The sequence below is a fragment of the Anas acuta genome, chromosome 24, assembly GCF_963932015.1.
Source record: "Anas acuta chromosome 24, bAnaAcu1.1, whole genome shotgun sequence".
Classification (NCBI taxonomy): domain Eukaryota; kingdom Metazoa; phylum Chordata; class Aves; order Anseriformes; family Anatidae; genus Anas; species Anas acuta.
In genome coordinates this window covers 1,559,064-1,576,698 of record NC_089002.1, presented here as the reverse complement: position 1 = coordinate 1,576,698, position 17,635 = coordinate 1,559,064, and the positions used below count along the sequence as shown (strand labels likewise).

Sequence of the window (17,635 nt, the reverse complement as noted above, 5' to 3'; positions counted from 1 at the left end):
GGTCTGAGCCCCCCTGACCCCGCTGAGGGGGACTTTGATCTTCTGTGAGCCCCTCTTGGCCCTCTGAGAGGCTGAGAGTTCTATGGGGCCTCTCTCGTCCCCCTGTAATTGGGGTCTAAGCCCCCCCAGTCCCCTCGGTTTGGGGGTTCACTGGCTCAGGGCCCCTCATTTTGGGGTCTGTCCCCAGCACCGCCCCTTCTTGCCACTCCCAACATGGCGGCTCGAGGCCGTCGAGCCGCGGGCGGAAGCGCCGCTCCCAGCATGGCTGCGGGCTCTGGGGGCCGTGCCACACCTAACATGGCGGCTCGGGGGGCGGAGCTCGGTGCCGGCCGCGTACCGCACCGGACGTGGCCGCCGGGGGCGGGCGACGCCGAGCGGTGACGCGGCCGCCGCGGCGGGGCGGCGGGACGGGCGGGCGGAGCCATGGCGCAGCCGCCCGAGCGGCCGGAGCCCGGCGCCACTCCCAACATGGCGGCGGCGCTGCCCCGGCTCTCCCTGCCGCTCCCGCGAGAAGGGGGGGTGAGTCCTCGCGAGAGCTCGGCGCGCGGCGGAGGGCGGCCGCCATGGAGCCGGGCGGCGGCGGCGGCGCGGGGCCGCTCCCGGCCAACAACAAGGCCCGCGGCGGGGCGGCGCCGCCCGGGAAGGGCCGCGACCTGGGCCGCCCGCCGCGCAAGGACTCCGAGGTCAGCGCCGCCGCCGCCGCCGGGCCCGGCTGTGCGGGGGGCGGGCGGAGGCCTTCCCGGGAGGGGCGGGGCCCGGCCGGTGCCGCTCCCGGTGCTCCCGGTCCGGTTCCGTCTCGGCTCCCCCCCGGCCTGGGCCCCGCCGCTCGGTTCTGGTGCCGGGCCCGGCCCCGCCAGCCCCTTTCCGGTTGCTCTGGGCTCGCAGCGCCCCGCTGCCGGCACCCCGCGGGCGCTCGGTGCGGGCCCGGTCCGGGCGAGAGGTGACGGAGCCCCCCGAGGGGTCCCCGGGCTGTGAGGGGCCTCCGGGCCGGGGCCGGGGCGCTGCCTCGTCCCCCGGCCCTCCCGGTGTGTCCCCGAAGCGTCCCGGCCCCGGGGGCTCCGGAGCTGCCCTGGCGGGGGCAGGGGAAGCGCCCCCGGGAGCGGAGCCCCGAGGCTGGGCAGGGTTCACCGGGGCTCGGCTCCGCTGGGCCGCTCGGAGCCAGGCTTCAGCCCCCGGGGGCCTCCCGTGGGCGTTTTCCCAGCCCCACCAAAGAAGCTCGGGTTGTTTCGGGCACGCTCTTCACATCTATTGACATCTATCTGTCGCTGGGGGAATCGTCGAAGTTTTCTTAAATCTGTGCAAAAAGGGCGAACAGCTCGGTCTCGTCCAACCCACGCCTTTCCCGAGGTTGGGCACGCCCTGCCTCCTGCTTCGTGTTTGGGTGTTTTGGGGCTCCTGGGCTGTTCCGGAGGTGGTGCAGTGGCGGGGGCTGCCGAGCAGTGAAGCGCAGCCCAGCTCAATGCGGCAGCAGGGCTGGGGAGAGCTCTGCTGGGGGTTGCCTTGGTAACGTTTATGCTGCTGCGGGTGAATTTGTTATTTCTTAAACAGAAGATATAGTCCTGGATCTGCAGGAGGATGAGGTGAATTGTGATTGTCTTGGGGATGTTGATTTTACTGAAAAATGCTGTAATTGAACTGGTTTTTTCTACTTTAAGGGCTATTCCGAGTCCCCAGACCTGGAGTTTGAATATGCAGATACCGATAAATGGGCAGCAGAGCTCTCTGGTAAGGGACTCATCCTGATGAATCAATTAATCAGCCATGATTTTCTTTCCTGGTAATGGTTAAAGGAATTCTGTCGACTCCAACGTTTTTGTTATTGTCTTTGACTACCTCACTGGTGTTAAAAGGGATGTGATATCATGTAATGATTTTTTTTTTTGCCATACACTGGGCTTATTTTTTTCATTTCCCTCATTGTAAATAACAATTAACTTGTCAGAGTTGGAGCTTTCTCTGATGGCTTGGTGCAGGTTGTGAACATTTTTTCCCTGTGTTCTTTTGGCAGAGCTGTACAGCTACACGGAAGGGCCAGAGTTCCTGCTCAACCGCAAGTGCTTTGAAGAGGACTTCAGGATCCATGGTAAGACCTTTCCCTTGGGGCGCTCGCCCCGCTGGGAGTGGGATGGGGATCTCGTGGAAGAGATGCAGGGGTTGCTGCACTAATGCTGTGTCAGAGAGCTTCAGCAGGCAGTGGCAGTCTTCATGTATTTTGTATTGCAGACCTCATTAGCACGTGTGGGCTGGCCCTGGTGTGCAGCTCACTGTGTCCAGCATGATCAGCATTTGCTGGTGTTAATGACCAAGGAGATTTGTCAGTGCCAGGACAGCTGTGCTGGAACATACTGGCAGCAGCAAGAGCAGCCAGCTCATTTTCCATCAGCTGCTGGTGGCAGTGTAGATGGATGGGATTCATCCGTCCGTGTGACGCGAGACAGGAGACAGTCCCTCTGCCCTGGTCATGCGTGCGTGGCCATTATTCCCAGCGATGTCTCGTTTGCTGGGCCAGCCCTGTTTTCCTTCAAGCCGAATCCTTTTGAGCTCTTCCTGCGATGTTTGTGCCCAGTGCAGACAGAGGTGCTGCATGCCCTCAGCCTGTCTGCTTTGGCTTTCCAGTGCGGGACAAGAAGTGGACGGAGCTGGACAAGAACCAGCATCGCACCCATGCCATGCGGCTGCTCGACGGGCTGGAGGTCACTGCGCGGGAGAAGCGGCTCAGGGTTGCCCGAGCAATCCTTTACGTTGCCCAAGGTACATCCTGACACTGGGCTGGCGGCCTTTACCCTGTTCCTAAATCTGGGTAAAGGGTTGGAAGCTATTGATTTAAAATATTTTGAAGAGTTTATTTTTCATTGCATCTTTGATTCTGCTTGGGATGCCTTGAACAAAGCTAATTCTTGAGGGAACTAGACAGTTTGTAGGAGCTTTGTCCAAATCTTAGAAGTATTCTATGTGCTATGCCTGCTCTGCCTGATTTGGACTCTTGTTACCCACAAGAGAGCAGTTCTGTCCCTCTGCATCTGACTTTTGGCATTAAATTTAAGAAAGTGTTTGTCATTCCTTCTGCAAAGCGTTCTGTCTGCATGGAAGGGCCTTGGGGTCCCTGCAGAGATGGGATTCAGTGAGGGTGTCATTGCAGGCACGTTTGGGGAGTGCGGCTCTGAGGCTGAGGTGCAGGCCTGGATGAGGTATAACATCTTCCTGTTGCTGGAAGTGGGGACGTTCAATGCTCTGGTAGAGCTGCTGAACATGGAGATTGAGTGAGTACTGTGGGCAGGCACTTAAGAAGTGGCTCTGGAGCTCTTCCCTGGGTGGGTTTTTGTCACAGAATCACAAAATGTTAGGGATTGGAAGGGAAAGATCATCTAGTCCAATCCCCCTTCCAGAGCACGAACACCTAGATCAGGTCACACAGGAACGTGTCCAGGTGGGTTTTGAATGTCCCCAGAGAAGGAGACTCCACAACCCCCCTGGGCAGCCTGTTCTGGTGTTCTGTCACCTTCACTGTGAAAAAGTTTTGTCTCATATTTATGCAGAACCTCCTGTGTTCCAGCTTGCACCCGCTGCCCCTTGTCCTATCATCAGATGTCACCGAGAAGAGCCTGGCTCCATCCTCCTGACCTCACCCTTTCCATATTTATAAACATTAATGAGGTCACCCCTCAGGCTCCTCTTCTCCAAGCCAAAGATACCCAACTCCCCCAGCCTTTCCTCGTGAGGGAGATGCTCCACTTCCTTAATCATCCCTGTGGCTCTGCGCTGGACTCTCAAGCAGTTCCCTGTTCTTGAACTGAGGGGCCCAGATGCAGTATTCCAGATGCAGTCTCACCAGGGCACAGTAGAGGGGGAGGAGAACCTCTCTTTGACCTACTAACCACTCCCCTTCTGATACACCCCAGGATGCCATTGGCCTTCTTGGCCACCAGGGCACAGTGCTGGCTCATGGTCATTGTGTGTTGTCCCAGCCCCATTCCTGGTCTATCCCTGATGTGATTCCTGCAGCCTCTGCAGTGACACACATTGTTTTGGGTCATGTCATGTAGAATTAAATGTGATCAATGCAGAAATTCACCAAGAGCTGTGTTGTCTGGCAGTGAATGAAACAGCTGTGTTCCTCCTTTCTTGTTGATGGGGGGGGCTTGTTGCAGCAATACCTGTTCCAGGGTTCCAGGGTTTGGCTCTGGTGTGTGGGTTGCTCGGGGCAGAATTAAAATGTCCCCAAACTCACCGAGGATGTTCTCCCTCCGCAGTAACAGCGCAGCTTGCAGCAGTGCTGTGAGGAAGCCTGCAATCTCCCTGGCTGACAGTACGGACCTGAGGTATGGAGCAGGGTTTGGAGGAGAGGCAGACAAGAGTTTCTGGCTTGCTTTGCCTTGCTTTTTTTCCTCTGTGCCTGAGCCCAAACTCCTTGGTGTGGAGTGGGTGAATGGAAGGCAAGCTGTGGTTGTGGCAAATGAAGCCTTCCCCCAGAGCACTGGCTGCTGGCAGCCTCCTTAACCCGCCTCAACCTCTGGTGATTAGCCCAATCTTCTGCTCTTTGCAGGGTGCTGCTGAACATCATGTATCTGATTGTGGAGACAGTCCGGCAGGAGGCCGAGGGGGACAAGACCGAGTGGAAGAGCATGCGACAGACCTTCCGAGCAGAGCTAGGTGAGGACTCCACACTTGTTGGGGAGGATGGGATGAGGGTTCCTGGGGCTGAAGAGCAACAGGACAAGATCAGGTTTGGCTCCAGGCCCCAGGTAGCAGGGCTCTGAGTTGGTTTCTGCTAGGCTGAACCTTGCTGGATGGGGTGAAGGAGGGGAGCAGAGGAGGCCAGCCAGCCAGCTTTTTTTGCAACCTGTGTGCACGCTCCCTGGGAATGAAATTGAATATATGGGCTGTCATTTCCTCTAAAAACAGTGTTAAGAAATTATGGATAGTACAAGGCCATGGAAAAGCAAAGAGGAGCTGCCTGGGGTGAAATGAGGACCTTGGAGATGGGGTTGAGAGCCTGTCAGAGCCGTGGGAGGTGCAGGGGCCAGTGTTGCCAGTGTGCAGGAGGATGGGTGAGCACAGGGTGTGAGGAGGGCCTGGCTATCGCTGCTCTCTGGTTCCAGGAGCCCCTCTGTACAACAACGAGCCCTTCTCTGTCATGCTCTTTGGGATGGTGACTAAATTCTGCAGTGGCCACGCCCCGCACTTCCCCATGAAGAAGGTGCTGCTCTTGCTCTGGAAGACTGTGCTGGTAAGGGAAAGGACACTGGGCGTGCCAGTGTGCATCTTGCAGTTTTATGTTTAGTAGAGGAAGGAAGTTCTGCCCTCAGAGCTGTCTGTAATTGCTCCATCCTTTCCTTTCTGGCATTTAGCCGAGTAGATGTGTGCCCGATTAAAAACCTCTCAGGTTTCGCCCCCTAAGGGAGCATTGGATGTTGGTCTCTGGAGTTGGATTTCAAGGATGGACCCAATTAAGGCCCTTAGCCAGGGTTCCATGCAAAGATAAAGGTCCAGATACCTCAGCTGCAGCTGCACGAACAACCTCCCATCCCTGCTGTATTTCACAATGACAAAAGCAGTGTGGAGACAGACAGATCTTGTTTTAGACCATGGGGAAGGATTTGGGACTCCCAGAGAGCAGATTTGGGAGGGTGGGTGGAGAAGCCCCCAGTGCCACGTACAGAGGACTCATACCCCTCTGTTCAGGTTGCCATGGTCTCCCTTGCAGTGCACCCTGGGGGGCTTTGAGGAGCTCCAGAGTATGAAAGCAGAGAAGCGAGAGGTCCTGGGCCTCCCACCGCTCCCAGAGGACAGCATTAAAGTCATCCGCAATATGAGAGCTGCCTCCCCACCAGCATCAGCCTCCGATCTTATCGAGCAGCAGCAGAAGCGAGGCCGGCGGGAGCACAAGGTGAGTCCAGAACTGGGGCCAGCAGTGTTAATCAGGAGAAAGCTGGGGTCAGGACACAGATCTTGGAGCAGTTTGTGCCCTGGGTATTTCCCTGCCTGACAGTAAGCAGTAGGACAGAACCCACCTTCCTGCTCTTTTTTTTTTTTCTCCAGGCCCTGATTAAACAGGATAACCTCGATGCCTTCAATGAGCGGGACCCTTACAAAGCTGATGACTCCCGTGAGGAAGAGGAGGAAAATGATGATGACAACAGCCTGGAGGGAGAGACCTTTCCCCTTGAACGTGATGAGGTGATGCCTCCGCCCACCCAGCATCCCCCAAGTGACCGCATTGCCTGCCCCAAGGGGCTGCCCTGGGCCCCCAAGGTCCGGTGAGTCTGGGGGGCTGATCCTGGGCTGGGCTGCAGGGAAAGCTGGAGCTGCTCAAGTAAAATAGAGGCTGTTACATTTTGTGACTTCAGCAGGGGTGTGTGGAAGATGTTGGAGATGGGGAGGTCAATCAGGTGGTCACTTCAGTGGCTATCGGTCAGTGGGATGACACCCACTGTTCCCTCTATTTGGCCACGAGGCCAAATGTTTATTCCTGATGCCCTGTGCTTGGGGGCTGTGGTGTATCACAGAATGGTTAAGAATGGAAGGGACTTCTGGAGGTCGTCTGGTCAAACCCATCTGCTCAAGCAGGGTTGCGTAGATGAGGTTGCTCAGGACCATGCCCAGGTGGCTCTTGAAGATCTTCAAGGAGGAGACTCCACAGCCTCTCTGGGCGAGCTGTACCAGTGCTGTCACCTGCGCAGTACAGAAGTGCTTCCTGATGTTTAGATGGAACCTCTTGTTCCAGTTTGTGTCCATTGCCTCTTGTCCTGGCACTGGGCACCACTGAAAAGAACCTGGCTCTGTGTCCCCAGCTGCAAGGGGGATTTAGGCTGATGGGAAGATGCGACTCTTCTTCTTGTCCCTTTTGCTGCAGAGAGAAGGACATCGAGATGTTCCTGGAGTCCAGCCGCAGCAAGTTCATCGGCTACACTCTGGGCAGGTGGGTTCCTGCAGAGCCATCCTAGGGAACTGTTGGTGTGGGGGTGCTGTGGCAGAGGCTGCTAGTGTGGGGGCTGCTGCTACCCTCCAATTGGCAAGCTCAGCTGCCAGCTCCTCTGGGTGGTGGTCCCTGACCTGCCCATGGGGTGGGTGGCTCATGATTGCTCCTGTCTGCAACCAGCCCAGCTTTTTCCCTTCTCTCCAGTGACACCAACACAGTGGTGGGGTTACCCAGGCCCATCCATGAAAGCATCCGAACCCTGAAGCAGGTGAGTACGTTGATGGATTCCTCCAGTTCTTGCCTTTGTGTGGGTCCCCCACCCCCTGCACTGATCACAGGTCGGGGCCAGTGCTGTGTTTTCCTGACCTCTCCCCACCTTGCTCAGTCGTGTGAGATGAGAGACCTCAAGTTTTCATTTCTTCCCTGGTTTCCCAGGCTGGCCAAGCCTCTTTCCTCACTGGCTTCATCCTTTTCTTACTGGGGTTGTCCCAGAGGTGAGACCAGCAGCCACCGTCCCCCTGCCTCCCTTCCCATCAGTGTTGGGTCACCAGTAGGATAGGAGTAAAAAGGTTCCTGGAGGGACTAAAAAAGATGAGAGGACAGAGCGGGAAATGCAGTAATGCTGGGGCAGTGTCAGGATGTGCTGCAGAGCAGGCAGGGAGTGATAACATTGGTGGGGGACTCTGGCCCTTGGTGTGAACCCTCTTCTTTCTCTCTGCAGCACAAGTACACGTCAATCGCAGAGGTGCAAGTGCACATGGAGGATGAGTACCTGCGCTCCCCGCTCTCTGGGGTGAGTGTGGGGTGTGGATGGGATGAGGCTCCAGAGTTGGAGCTGTGGGCATGTGGTTCTGCCTGGTGTTTCAGCAGTCGGGAGGGCTGGGTTTGCTCTGCAGGTCGTTAGGGAAGGAGGAGCAATTTCTCCAGGGACAGAGAGGGGGGTATGCAAGGGAACGTTGGGCAGGAGCCGGGGATATCTTACCCTTAGGGTCAGAACACCCAGGGCTGAAACAGACCCTTTGCACTGGTGGCTGCTCCTGGTGTGAGGTTTTCTGATCTCTCCTGGCACCAGGGGGAAGAAGAAGTAGAGCAAGTCCCTGCAGAGATCCTGTACCAGGGCCTCCTGCCGAGTCTGCCGCAGTACATGGTGAGCACTGTGGGTCTCCTCGGCTCTGCTCCATCCTCCTGGAGCCGATCTGGGAGCCTCTCACCTCTGCTGTTCTGTCCTTTTCTAGTCATGTCCCCACGTTTTCTTCCTTCTGAACATATGTGTCACTGTCCCTCTGTTGTCTGGTGGGGAAGGGTGGCTTGTGGCTGGTTTCCCCCACCCCCTTTTCCATCTCTCTCTTTTCTCCCCAGATTGCTCTCCTGAAGATCCTCCTTGCTGCAGCTCCCACATCCAAAGCTAAGACGGACTCTATCAACATCCTGGCAGATGTCTTACCAGAGGAGATGCCGTGAGTGACCATGGAGGGCGAGCGGAGGAGTTCAGTTGTAATGGGGAGGGAAGGAAGAAGGGTTTGGAGCCAGGCAGGATCGTGGGGGCTGTGACTGGGCTGATGCTTCCTGGGCAATCTGACTGTCCTGTGGTGTAGCAGAACCTGACTGCATTCCCTGCTTGATAGCCCAGGGAATGGCAAGGCTGCCCACAGACACCTCTGGGGCAGCCTCTGGGGCTGGTAGGGTGCAGGCACTGCCCCAAGGATTCCTCTGTGTGCCCCAGGACCACAGTGCTGCAGAGCATGAAGTTGGGAGTGGATGTCAATCGGCACAAGGAGATCATCGTCAAAGCCATTTCTGCTGTCTTGCTCCTTCTGCTCAAGCACTTCAAACTGAATCACATCTATCAGGTGAGCTGGGCCAGGGTCTGGCCACCAAGCTTCTGGGATGGGCAGCACCCAGGATGGGTCTGCATTCACCTGCCCCCTTGGCCTTTCTCCACAGTTTGAGTATATGGCCCAGCATCTGGTCTTTGCCAACTGTATCCCACTCATCCTGAAGTTTTTCAACCAGAACATCATGTCCTACATCACTGCCAAGAACAGGTAGTGGAGGAGGGTATGGGAAAGGGGGTTCTGCTTGCTTTCTCCCTCCCTGGCCAGGGCTTGGGTGCAGGCAGGCCCAGTTGGGGGACTGCCTTGCCCCACAGCCCTGCATGGGGTATGATCCATGGGAGCAGCGTGACACCCTCCCTCCTTTCTGCAGCATTTCTGTCCTGGACTACCCATACTGTGTGGTGCACGAGCTGCCGGAGCTGACAGCGGAGAGTCTGGTATGCTGCTCCCTTCTCTTCGGGCTGCTCCCTTCTCTTTGGGCTCCCAGTGACCTGCAGTGCTTTCCAGAGGGGTTTGTGGGCGCAGGGAGACAGCAGGGCTCCAGCACCCAGACCTGGCACCCTCAACACTTCTGTGCTCTGCCTCTGGCACTGCTGAGGGTTCTGTGGGTACCCTTGGGCTGGCAGGCATCTCCTGGCTGCTTGCTGTGCCGTGCCTCTTTGGGCAATGGTCCTGGGGCCAGCACAGCCTCTCCTTTTCATATCTGCATCCCTGCTTCCATCTCACGCTTTACTTCTGCCTCTGCTTTCCTGCAGGAGGCAGGAGACAACAACCAGTTTTGCTGGAGGAACCTTTTCTCCTGCATAAACCTCCTGCGCATCCTGAATAAGCTGACCAAGTGGAAGCACTCCCGCACTATGGTGAGGGCTGGGGACCCCTCGGGCTCAGCCCAGGCAGGCTAAATTGGGTGAGAGGATGGTGGGTACCTTGGGGCGCCCCTCAGGCTACACCCCAGAACTTGCTGGAGAGTGGGAGAGCAATGGGGGTGCCTGCAGAGTGAAGGGAGGTGAGTGGGGAGTGGGAGGCTTTTGGGGAGGGTGCGTGCATGCTGCACGGAAGGTTTGTGTGTGTGCCTGGGCTGCAGGAGGGGGCTGGCACCTGTACAGCAGGGGGCACCCAGGTGTCCCCAGCTGTGCCACCACCCGGCCCTGGCTGTTCCTCAGATGCTGGTGGTGTTCAAGTCTGCGCCCATCCTGAAGCGGGCACTGAAGGTGAAGCAAGCCATGATGCAGCTCTACGTGCTGAAGTTGCTTAAGGTGCAGACCAAGTACCTGGGTCGGCAGTGGAGGAAGAGCAACATGAAGACCATGTCAGCCATCTACCAGAAAGTGCGGCACCGTCTCAATGACGACTGGGCTTATGGCAACGGTATGTCTGCTGCAGCTGCCACGTGTCCTGTTACCCGCAGTCCTTCCACTCCATGCAGAGATGTGTTTGTGCCAGAGCTGTCCCTTTGCTTAGGGTTTTTGCAGCCCCTGGGTCTGGGAAGATTTGGGGGTGATGGCATTGTGGGGAAGGAGCTGGCAGTGGCCAGCAGTGTTGGAAATGTCGGTGGCTGCCTGCTCTGTGCCTATGCATTCTGCTCTTTGTAAGAATTTGAAAAATCTCATCCTGGGGGATGTTGGTTGCCTGAAGTGCCCCAGCTCTCCTCTGACACCCTCTTCCCTCTGCCCAGACCTGGATGCCCGGCCCTGGGATTTCCAGGCAGAGGAGTGTGCCCTGCGTGCCAGCATTGAGCGCTTCAACTCACGCCGCTATGACCGGGCGCACAGCAACCCTGACTTCCTGCCTGTGGACAACTGCCTGCAGAGCGTGCTGGGCCAGCGCGTGGAGCTGCCTGAGGATTTCCAGGTCAACTACGACCTGTGGCTGGAGAGAGAGGTCTTCTCCCGGCCCATCTCCTGGGAGGAGCTGCTGCAGTGATGGCCTCGCAGCGAGGATAGTGGGGAAGCAGGAGGTGTCTGGGGACAGGCTGGAGGCTGGGGGGTGAAGCCGCAGGTGTGTGGCTTTAGCAGGGTCTGTGGGTGCCTGGCCCCCTGCGGCAGGGCTGGGAGGGATCCGGGATGCCATGGTGCCCCTCTGCCTTCTCCCAGGCTTTGTCATCCTCAATCCTGTGCTGGGGGTGAAGGCTTTGAAAAGAGGCCACAGTTCCCTGGGTGTCTCCTGTTAGATGGAGGACTCTGTGCCCCTGCTCCAGCCTTTCAGATGTGGCACTGCCATCGCCCTGCCACCTCCTCTCACCAGCCAGGGCCGAGGAGGGAGAGCAGTTAGTGGAGCAAATCGAGGGGAGGTGATGCTGTGGGACACAGGGCTACTGTGGCAGGAAGACCGTAGCTGTGTCCCCCCCACCAGACCCTGCTGGGGGACACAGCAAAGGGGCCAGGGGTGCTGGGAACATGGTGGTGACAGGGCCGAGGGGCTGGGGTGGGCTGGAGGCTGCAGTCTTGCCTTGCCCCGCTGGGTGGGGTGGATGAGCTGTACATATATATATATATTCGCGATACCTCTGAGCTGTGTGTCTGATCTCTGTCTGTGTCCTCATCCCTTTGGCCCCAGGGAAACAGCCATGGGTGAGGACAGTGGTGGGGCTGAGCTGGTGCCCAGGTTCGTGGTCTTGTGTTTCCCATCCTTATCCCCACGTGGTCCTCAGGTCACACACTTAAGGCGGACCAGATCTGTTGGCCTAGGGGTGATCATCCCCCTGTCCTCTGCTCTGGTGAGGCCGCACCTCAAGTGCTGTGTTCAGCTTTGGGCCCCTCACTGCAAGAAGCACATCAAGGCCCTGGAGTGTGCCCAGAGCAGGGCTACGAGGCTGGGGAAGGGCCTGGGACACAAGTCCTGTGAGGAGCGGCTGAGGGAACTGGGGGTGTCTGGGCTGGAGGAGGCTCAGGGCAGAGCTCATTGCTCTCTGCAGCTCCCTGAGAGGGGTGGGGAGCTGGGGGTCGGCCTCTGCTCGCAGATAACCAGGGCCAGGAGCAGAGGGAACGGCCTGGAGCTGTGCCAGGGGAGGTTGAGGCGGGCAATGAGGAGCCATTTCTGCTCAGACAGAGCGGGCAGGCGTTGGGACGGGTTGCCCAGGGAGGTGGGGGAGTCCCCGTCCCTGGGGGGGCTCCAGGAGAGGTTGGGGCTGGTGCTTGGGGACACGGCTCAGTGGGTGCTGGTAGTGGGGGGGACAGTTGGACCAGGTGACCTTGGAGGTATTTTCCAACCTTAACGATTCTGTGATTCAGTGGAGGAGCTGGAGACCAAACCATCCCTGGAGCCTGGTCACAACAGAGCTCCCCTTTGTGCCTTGCTGTGCCTCAGTTTCCCTGACCAAGGGGTAGCAGCAGCTGTGGGTAGCTTGGGTTGGTGAATCCCAAAAGATTCACCCCTGACTTCAGCGAGAGGCAAGACAGGGGCAGAGGCTGAACCCATGGTGCTCCTGCTGGGTGTCCCGTGACACAAACCATCCCCGGTGCTGCACCCTGCCCTTGTTCCCCGCTGAGCGGTATGGATGGGGGGGGGATGCGATGTGTTTGTTTGCAAAGCTGAACTGCTGAGGGCTGCTTCCCTCCTGCTGGGGTGCGGGCAGCCCCCGGCACCCACCTTGTGCCTGCTCCGCTCCCGGGGCAGGAGCCAGCGCCCGAGCAGCCGAGGTGTGAGCGAGCTGTGTCTCCATCAAGCCTCTCCGAAATGTTCCCCAGCTGTGCGGGTGATCACAGACCGTGGCTTTTACAGCATGGCCCCAGCCATAAATAACTTATTAAAGTGTGTTTTATTGTTTATAAATGAGTAACAAAATCCCTGCAGATGGCAGGGGCTGCAGGAAGTGGGGGTGCAGTATGGGGCCCCTGGGGGTTGTCCACCTGCCGTGGCCATGGTGCTCCTGGGGTACTGAGACTTTTGGAGGGTTTTGCATGGAAACCTTGTTTTTTTTTTGTTTGTTTTTTTTTTTTGCCCCAGATTGGGCTGGTCAGTGAGGCTCGGCCTTTCCTGAGCGTCTCCACTTTCCTTCCCCAGCACGGGCATGCAGCAGAACTGGCAGCAAAGGGGGAGGGCTGTTTTGGATATTTTGTTTTTTTTTTTTGTTTTTTTTTTTTTTTTGTTTTGTTTTTGCACAAGGAAGTATAACAGCATCTTTTAAAGATGGGTTCAGCAGGAGCAAGAAGAGACCTGTTGTTGGCTTGATTTGGACAATTTGGCCGTGGTGATGGGGCGTTTACTGTCTGGAAAGTAAGCTCGGATGCACTGCCTTGAAGAGGTGTTTGGGGGTGCTTTGCAGTTTGCTCCGGGACCCCCCTGTCACAGAGCAAATGAAGCACATCAGCTGCATGGGGAAATTCAGTCGTGTCCCCTCCCTCCCGATGCCTGAGACCACTCCAAAAATTGGACACCCCCCCACCTGAAGTGACCATTTCTTCCCAGGACAGCTGCAGCTGGGACACCCAGACTGGGACGGAGGGAGGGGAGAGAGGAAGGGGGGAGCTCCGCGCTGGTTTAGGGGCCATGTGTCCAAGCTGGGGAAGAGAGCAGCTCAGTTCCCCAGGAGAAGGGAATGGTGCCCCAAAACCACCCAGCTCCCCCTGCCATGCGGGTCTCCCATCCCTGCCCCCATGGTCACCTTCCCTGGGGGCTGCAGCCTCAGAGTATCCTCAGGGTTTTCTGGAGCTGATTTCAGGGTCCCAGCACCAGCCCCCATGGCAGAGGCAGTGACAGCTGGGCCCCCACCAGCCTCTGTGTCTGCGGGGGGGGGCAGAGAGGTGGCAGGGTGGGCTGTGTTTCGGGGGTACCCTTTTCCTGCCCCCCGATAGCACGATGGAGAGGGCTGGGCTGGGGGAAGCTGGCAGTGATCGGGGTGCATGGGGGACAGGGGTGACCCCGCTCCCACCCCCCAGTGCCGAGCGGTGCCGTGTGCCTCGGGAGGGAGGAAGCAGGCAGGGAGGATGCGTCCCGGGGCTGCGGGGGGCTCAGGCGAGGGGTCCATGTCCCGTGGGGGTGGGTTACGTGGTCCAGCCCAGCAGGCTGCCCGGCTCCTTGGCTTTCATCCGCAGCGTCACCAGGGCGGGCGATTTGTAGTCGTTCTCTGGAGGGGGCTCGAAGGGGTGGCCACCGAGGGTCGGGGGGAGGCCGTGCAGGGAATACAGGCTGTTGATGCCGGGGGGGTGGCTGGGAGAGGTGGGGATGCCCATGAAGCTGGCCATGTTGCTGTGAGCGTGGGGGTACGGAGACACGCACGGGGACGGGATGCTCTCGGGGGCCACGAGGCAAGGCCCTGTTGGGCTCCCAGGGCCGGAGCTCGGCCAGAGGTTGCTCTGCAGCTGCAAAAAAAGGAACAGGAATCCCAAAGTGAAGCGGTGGAGAGGCTGGGTATGCACAGATGAGGGTTGGGACCACATCACCCCCCCCAGCTCTTGAATCCCCCTTGTCCCCAGCGAGCGAGCAATGCAAGGGCTGCCCTTGCTTTACTTTAATTGCTTGGGGGAGCTAATCCTGATAGAAATCTGTGCAGAACGCTGCCCTGTAGGGTGTGCAGTTCGCAGTGCTGCTGACCCCCCTGTCACCTCCCCAGCCCTGTTCCCTTGTGGTGCTGCAGCCCCTACACCAAGCAGGGCAGTCATGGGAGAGTATGGAGGATGTGTACAAAGCTGCTTTTTAAACTATTTTGGTGCTTTTCAGTGTTTGAAAATAAGGCAGTTTTGCAGAAAAGGGAGGGATGAAATGCTGACGGATTTACAGGACGATGAGGAAGAGGAGGGAGACCCTGGGTGACCACGCACCATCAGGGGATGCTGACGGGAATGATGGATCACCAGCCCTGCAAAAGGGGTTTCCTTGCATGGGGGGGAACCCAACACCTTCCCGGAGGGGGACGTTCCCAGGGGAGATGGCAGGGCCATGAAGCAGCCTCTTCCTGCCCTAGCAGAACGTGCTGCTGCATCTTCCCTGATCTCCCGTGGGGGCCAGGTGCCTTGCAAGGGGGGTGGGCACAACCACACAGCTCGTGGCAGAGGCAAAAGCTGGGCACTGTGGGTTACCGATGGGGGTAGTGGGGTGCTGTGGGCAGCTGTGGGGTTTCTCACCTCCTGGATTTTCCCATAGCGTTCCCGTTTCCGCCACTTGGCCCGTCGGTTCTGGAACCAGACCTGGGGGGCAGAGGAGGGGCTGAGGCGTGGAGACCCCCGCCTGTCCCGGCAGGAAGAGTAACCTGTGGTGCCCCCCCATCGTCCCCTTCCCCTGCTGATTCTCTCCATGGTGGGGAATGGAGAAAATTCCCTCATGTGCAGCTCTGGACAGCCTCAAGCTCCCCAGATGTTTTCTCTAGCAAAAGAACAGAAATGGCGCATCTCTCTTGGGAAAGAAGCAGTCCTGCTCCACGCGTGGTGATTTTCTCCCCCTTGTGATTCTGGGCTTCATTTACCCCAGGTTTTGCTGCAGGAGGCTCTTCAGGACAAAACCCCCCACCCCACACCCCCTCTGTGCTGCTGGGAGTGTACCAGTACAGCAACGTGTCCCGGAGAGCAGGACGTGGTGCTGGGATTCCTGCCACACAGCTCTCAGTGCTACTGTTAATTTCAGCCAAATCCACCCCAAATCAGGGCTTGCAGCTCTCTCAGAGGCCATGGCAGGCATGGCGAGGCTGGGTATGTGCTGGCTTGGGGTGTGTGTCCCCTGCCCCTGCCCCATGCAGGGGGCAGTACCCAGAGCTCGGTGGCTCGGGGCAGTCAGTGCCCAGCCTCATGCCACGCGCCCCCAGCCTCGTGCCCTGCTCTGTTCCCCCCCGCCTGCGCTGCTCTCTCCACCGGGCCCCCCCTCCAAGTCTCCTCCGCCAGCACGGAGCGTCACACTGCGTGGCAACGCCTCTGGAAAAGCCCGCTGGCCGGCTGCTGGTACGGTGCCGGCAGAGCTGGGGCACGGAGGGAGGGCCTCACCCCACCCCACAACACAAAACTGGGGTCCTGGGATGGGATCCCCAGCCCCATCCAGGCTGCACCCTGGGGGCTTGGGCTGGGTGTGGGGATGCTCCATCACTGCTCATCTGGGGTTGGGATGGGAGGGAGGCCAGGAGGGTGTTAGGGGGGTGTTTGGTGGGGCACAGGGTACGAGGAGGCTGGGGGGTGCTGGCAGCAGCCTCCCAAATTTTAACTTCTGCTGTCCCTTGGAGGGGACAAAGGAAGAGGTGAAGTGAGGCAGCTGGCACTTGGCACCACTGTGGTGGTGGGCGCAGCGAGCACCAGGGCTGGGATTTCCTCCCTGGGGCTTGGCCCAATCCCCCAGGCAGCACCAGCCCCTCACTCAGCATCACCTCCGCAACCTCTGCTGCGCAGGAGAGGAAAGTGTCCTCCAGCCCTGCCTGGCATGACCCCTTAGCAAGATGCCGAGAGCCCCAAGCCATACCTGCACCCTGGCCTCGGTCAGGTCCGTCCGCAGCGCCAGCTGCTCACGAGAGTAGACGTCGGGGTAGTGCGTCTTCTGGAAAACCTTCTCCAGCTCCTCCAGCTGGAAAGTGCTGAAGGTCGTCCTGTTCCTCCGCTTCTTGCTCTTGCTCCTGCCCAGCGGCAGGGACTCGGGCAGCGGGGGAGCTGGGTGCTCCCGCAGGCTGCCCAGGGGTGCTGCCAGCATGCAGCCCAGCTGTCCCGGGGCTTTGCTGGGGGCTCGGCAGGCTGCGGGCACCACCTGGTACTCGCCTTTGCATCCCTTCTCACCACCTGGGAGGGGAGAGCCACAAGGGGGGTTGGTTAACGCAAGGAGCCCCCCGTTCCTGCAGGGAGAGGATGAAGACTGCATTTTGGGTGCATTCCCCATCACCCCATGAGATGTGTGGGTGCAGCTCCAGGGGAAAGGGGCTCCATCTGGGTCAAAGTCATGGCAGGGAGCGTGGAGGGCAAAGCCCTCGCTCTGGGGGAGCAGGGGGCTGGCTCCCCGAGGGTGCCGGGGGAAAGCTTGGTGGGTGCTCGGCACCGCAGGACCCGCACTTGGGGCGCCTCTCAGGAGCTGCTCTGATGGGTACAGGGTGTGCAGCGGGGCAGAGGCAGGCGAGTGAGGGTTCACCTTCCTGGCCGAGCTTTGCTCAGCTCTCCCCACTCCCTTCCTGCACAGGCTGCTGCCTCCTCCCGGGGCAGAGCCATTGGAGCTGCAGAGCCTGGGTCACATCCAGAGTCCTATGGCTCAGCTCGGTTCAAGGGGGGACAGGCACAGCGCACCCCAAAAAGCCTCTGCCTGCTGCTGGTACTGCATTTCCTTCAGCCGTAACTCTCAGGAAACAATTCAAAAAGGAGTAAAAACCAACCAAACAAAAAACCCCACCCTCTTTGCTCCTTTCCCCTCCCTCCTGCACGACAGGAGCCAGAGCAATAAGTTGGGGTTCCCCCCCTCCCCGCACTGCTGCTTGGCCTGTGGGGAGTCTCACAGAATGGACTCCAGGAGCCAAATCCCTGCCAGTGTTTCAGAGGCACCACGATTGCCTTTGTCCCCCAGGGAGGGGTGCTTGTCCCCACGGAGGGACACGCAGAGCTCAGAGTCTGAGCGGCTCTGGCCAGGATCTGGTGCTGCGGGGTCCCCTGAGGAGCAGAACTGGTGAAGGGGACCTGGTCCCCCAGCAGTCGCAGGGGACACACAGGGGCTTTACCCGGACAGGAGATGAACTGAAATCCATTCTTTTGCCCCCACCCAACTACTACCACCTCCAGGGACTTGGGCTGGCAGCAGGTAGGGGCCAGAAGCCCTCCCGGTGGGCTCAGCCCTGGAGATGGGCAGGATGCAGCCCACCGCTGGGTGCTGGGCACGGCACAGCGCTGGGGGCCGGCGAGGGGGAAATCACCTCCTTGGGGACAGATCCTCCTTCCTGGCCCGCTACCGTCACATCTCAGCGGAGTGGGGTCCCCACACACCCTCGTGGGGC

General features: G+C 59.0%; 2 protein-coding genes across 4 annotated transcripts in view; one reads left to right on the top strand and one right to left on the bottom strand.

The window, feature by feature from the left end:
- Window positions 1-389: 389 nt before the first annotated feature.
- Window positions 390-11,264, top strand: STRIP1 (striatin interacting protein 1). 3 transcript variants are annotated; one of them, XM_068659606.1, is made up of 21 exons: window positions 390-519; window positions 1,656-1,725; window positions 2,009-2,083; window positions 2,617-2,751; window positions 3,140-3,260; window positions 4,251-4,319; window positions 4,544-4,650; window positions 5,100-5,227; window positions 5,705-5,887; window positions 6,040-6,257; window positions 6,854-6,919; window positions 7,124-7,187; window positions 7,641-7,712; window positions 7,992-8,066; window positions 8,279-8,376; window positions 8,643-8,769; window positions 8,864-8,964; window positions 9,125-9,191; window positions 9,510-9,614; window positions 9,918-10,122; window positions 10,430-11,264. In XM_068659606.1, the coding sequence occupies exons 1-21, from the start codon at window positions 424-426 to the stop codon at window positions 10,675-10,677; spliced, it is 2,430 nt and encodes an 809-aa protein (XP_068515707.1). In that variant the 5' UTR covers window positions 390-423; the 3' UTR covers window positions 10,678-11,264. The 3 variants fall into 3 exon arrangements, with proteins under 3 accessions (XP_068515707.1, XP_068515706.1, XP_068515709.1); XM_068659605.1 differs by lacking the exon at window positions 390-519 and adding an exon at window positions 526-683; XM_068659608.1 differs by lacking the exon at window positions 390-519 and adding an exon at window positions 1,397-1,580.
- Window positions 11,265-13,157: 1,893 nt separating this feature from the next.
- Window positions 13,158-17,635, bottom strand: part of ALX3 (ALX homeobox 3) — a 6,367-nt gene continuing 1,889 nt past the window's right edge. Inside the window, exons 2-4 of the mRNA XM_068659611.1 lie at window positions 16,132-16,442; window positions 14,817-14,879; window positions 13,158-14,054 (exon numbers count right to left, since the gene is read on the bottom strand). Of these exons, the coding sequence (XP_068515712.1) occupies window positions 13,737-14,054; window positions 14,817-14,879; window positions 16,132-16,442 (692 nt within the window). The 3' untranslated portion in view covers window positions 13,158-13,736. The remainder of the gene's footprint in view (window positions 14,055-14,816; window positions 14,880-16,131; window positions 16,443-17,635) is intronic.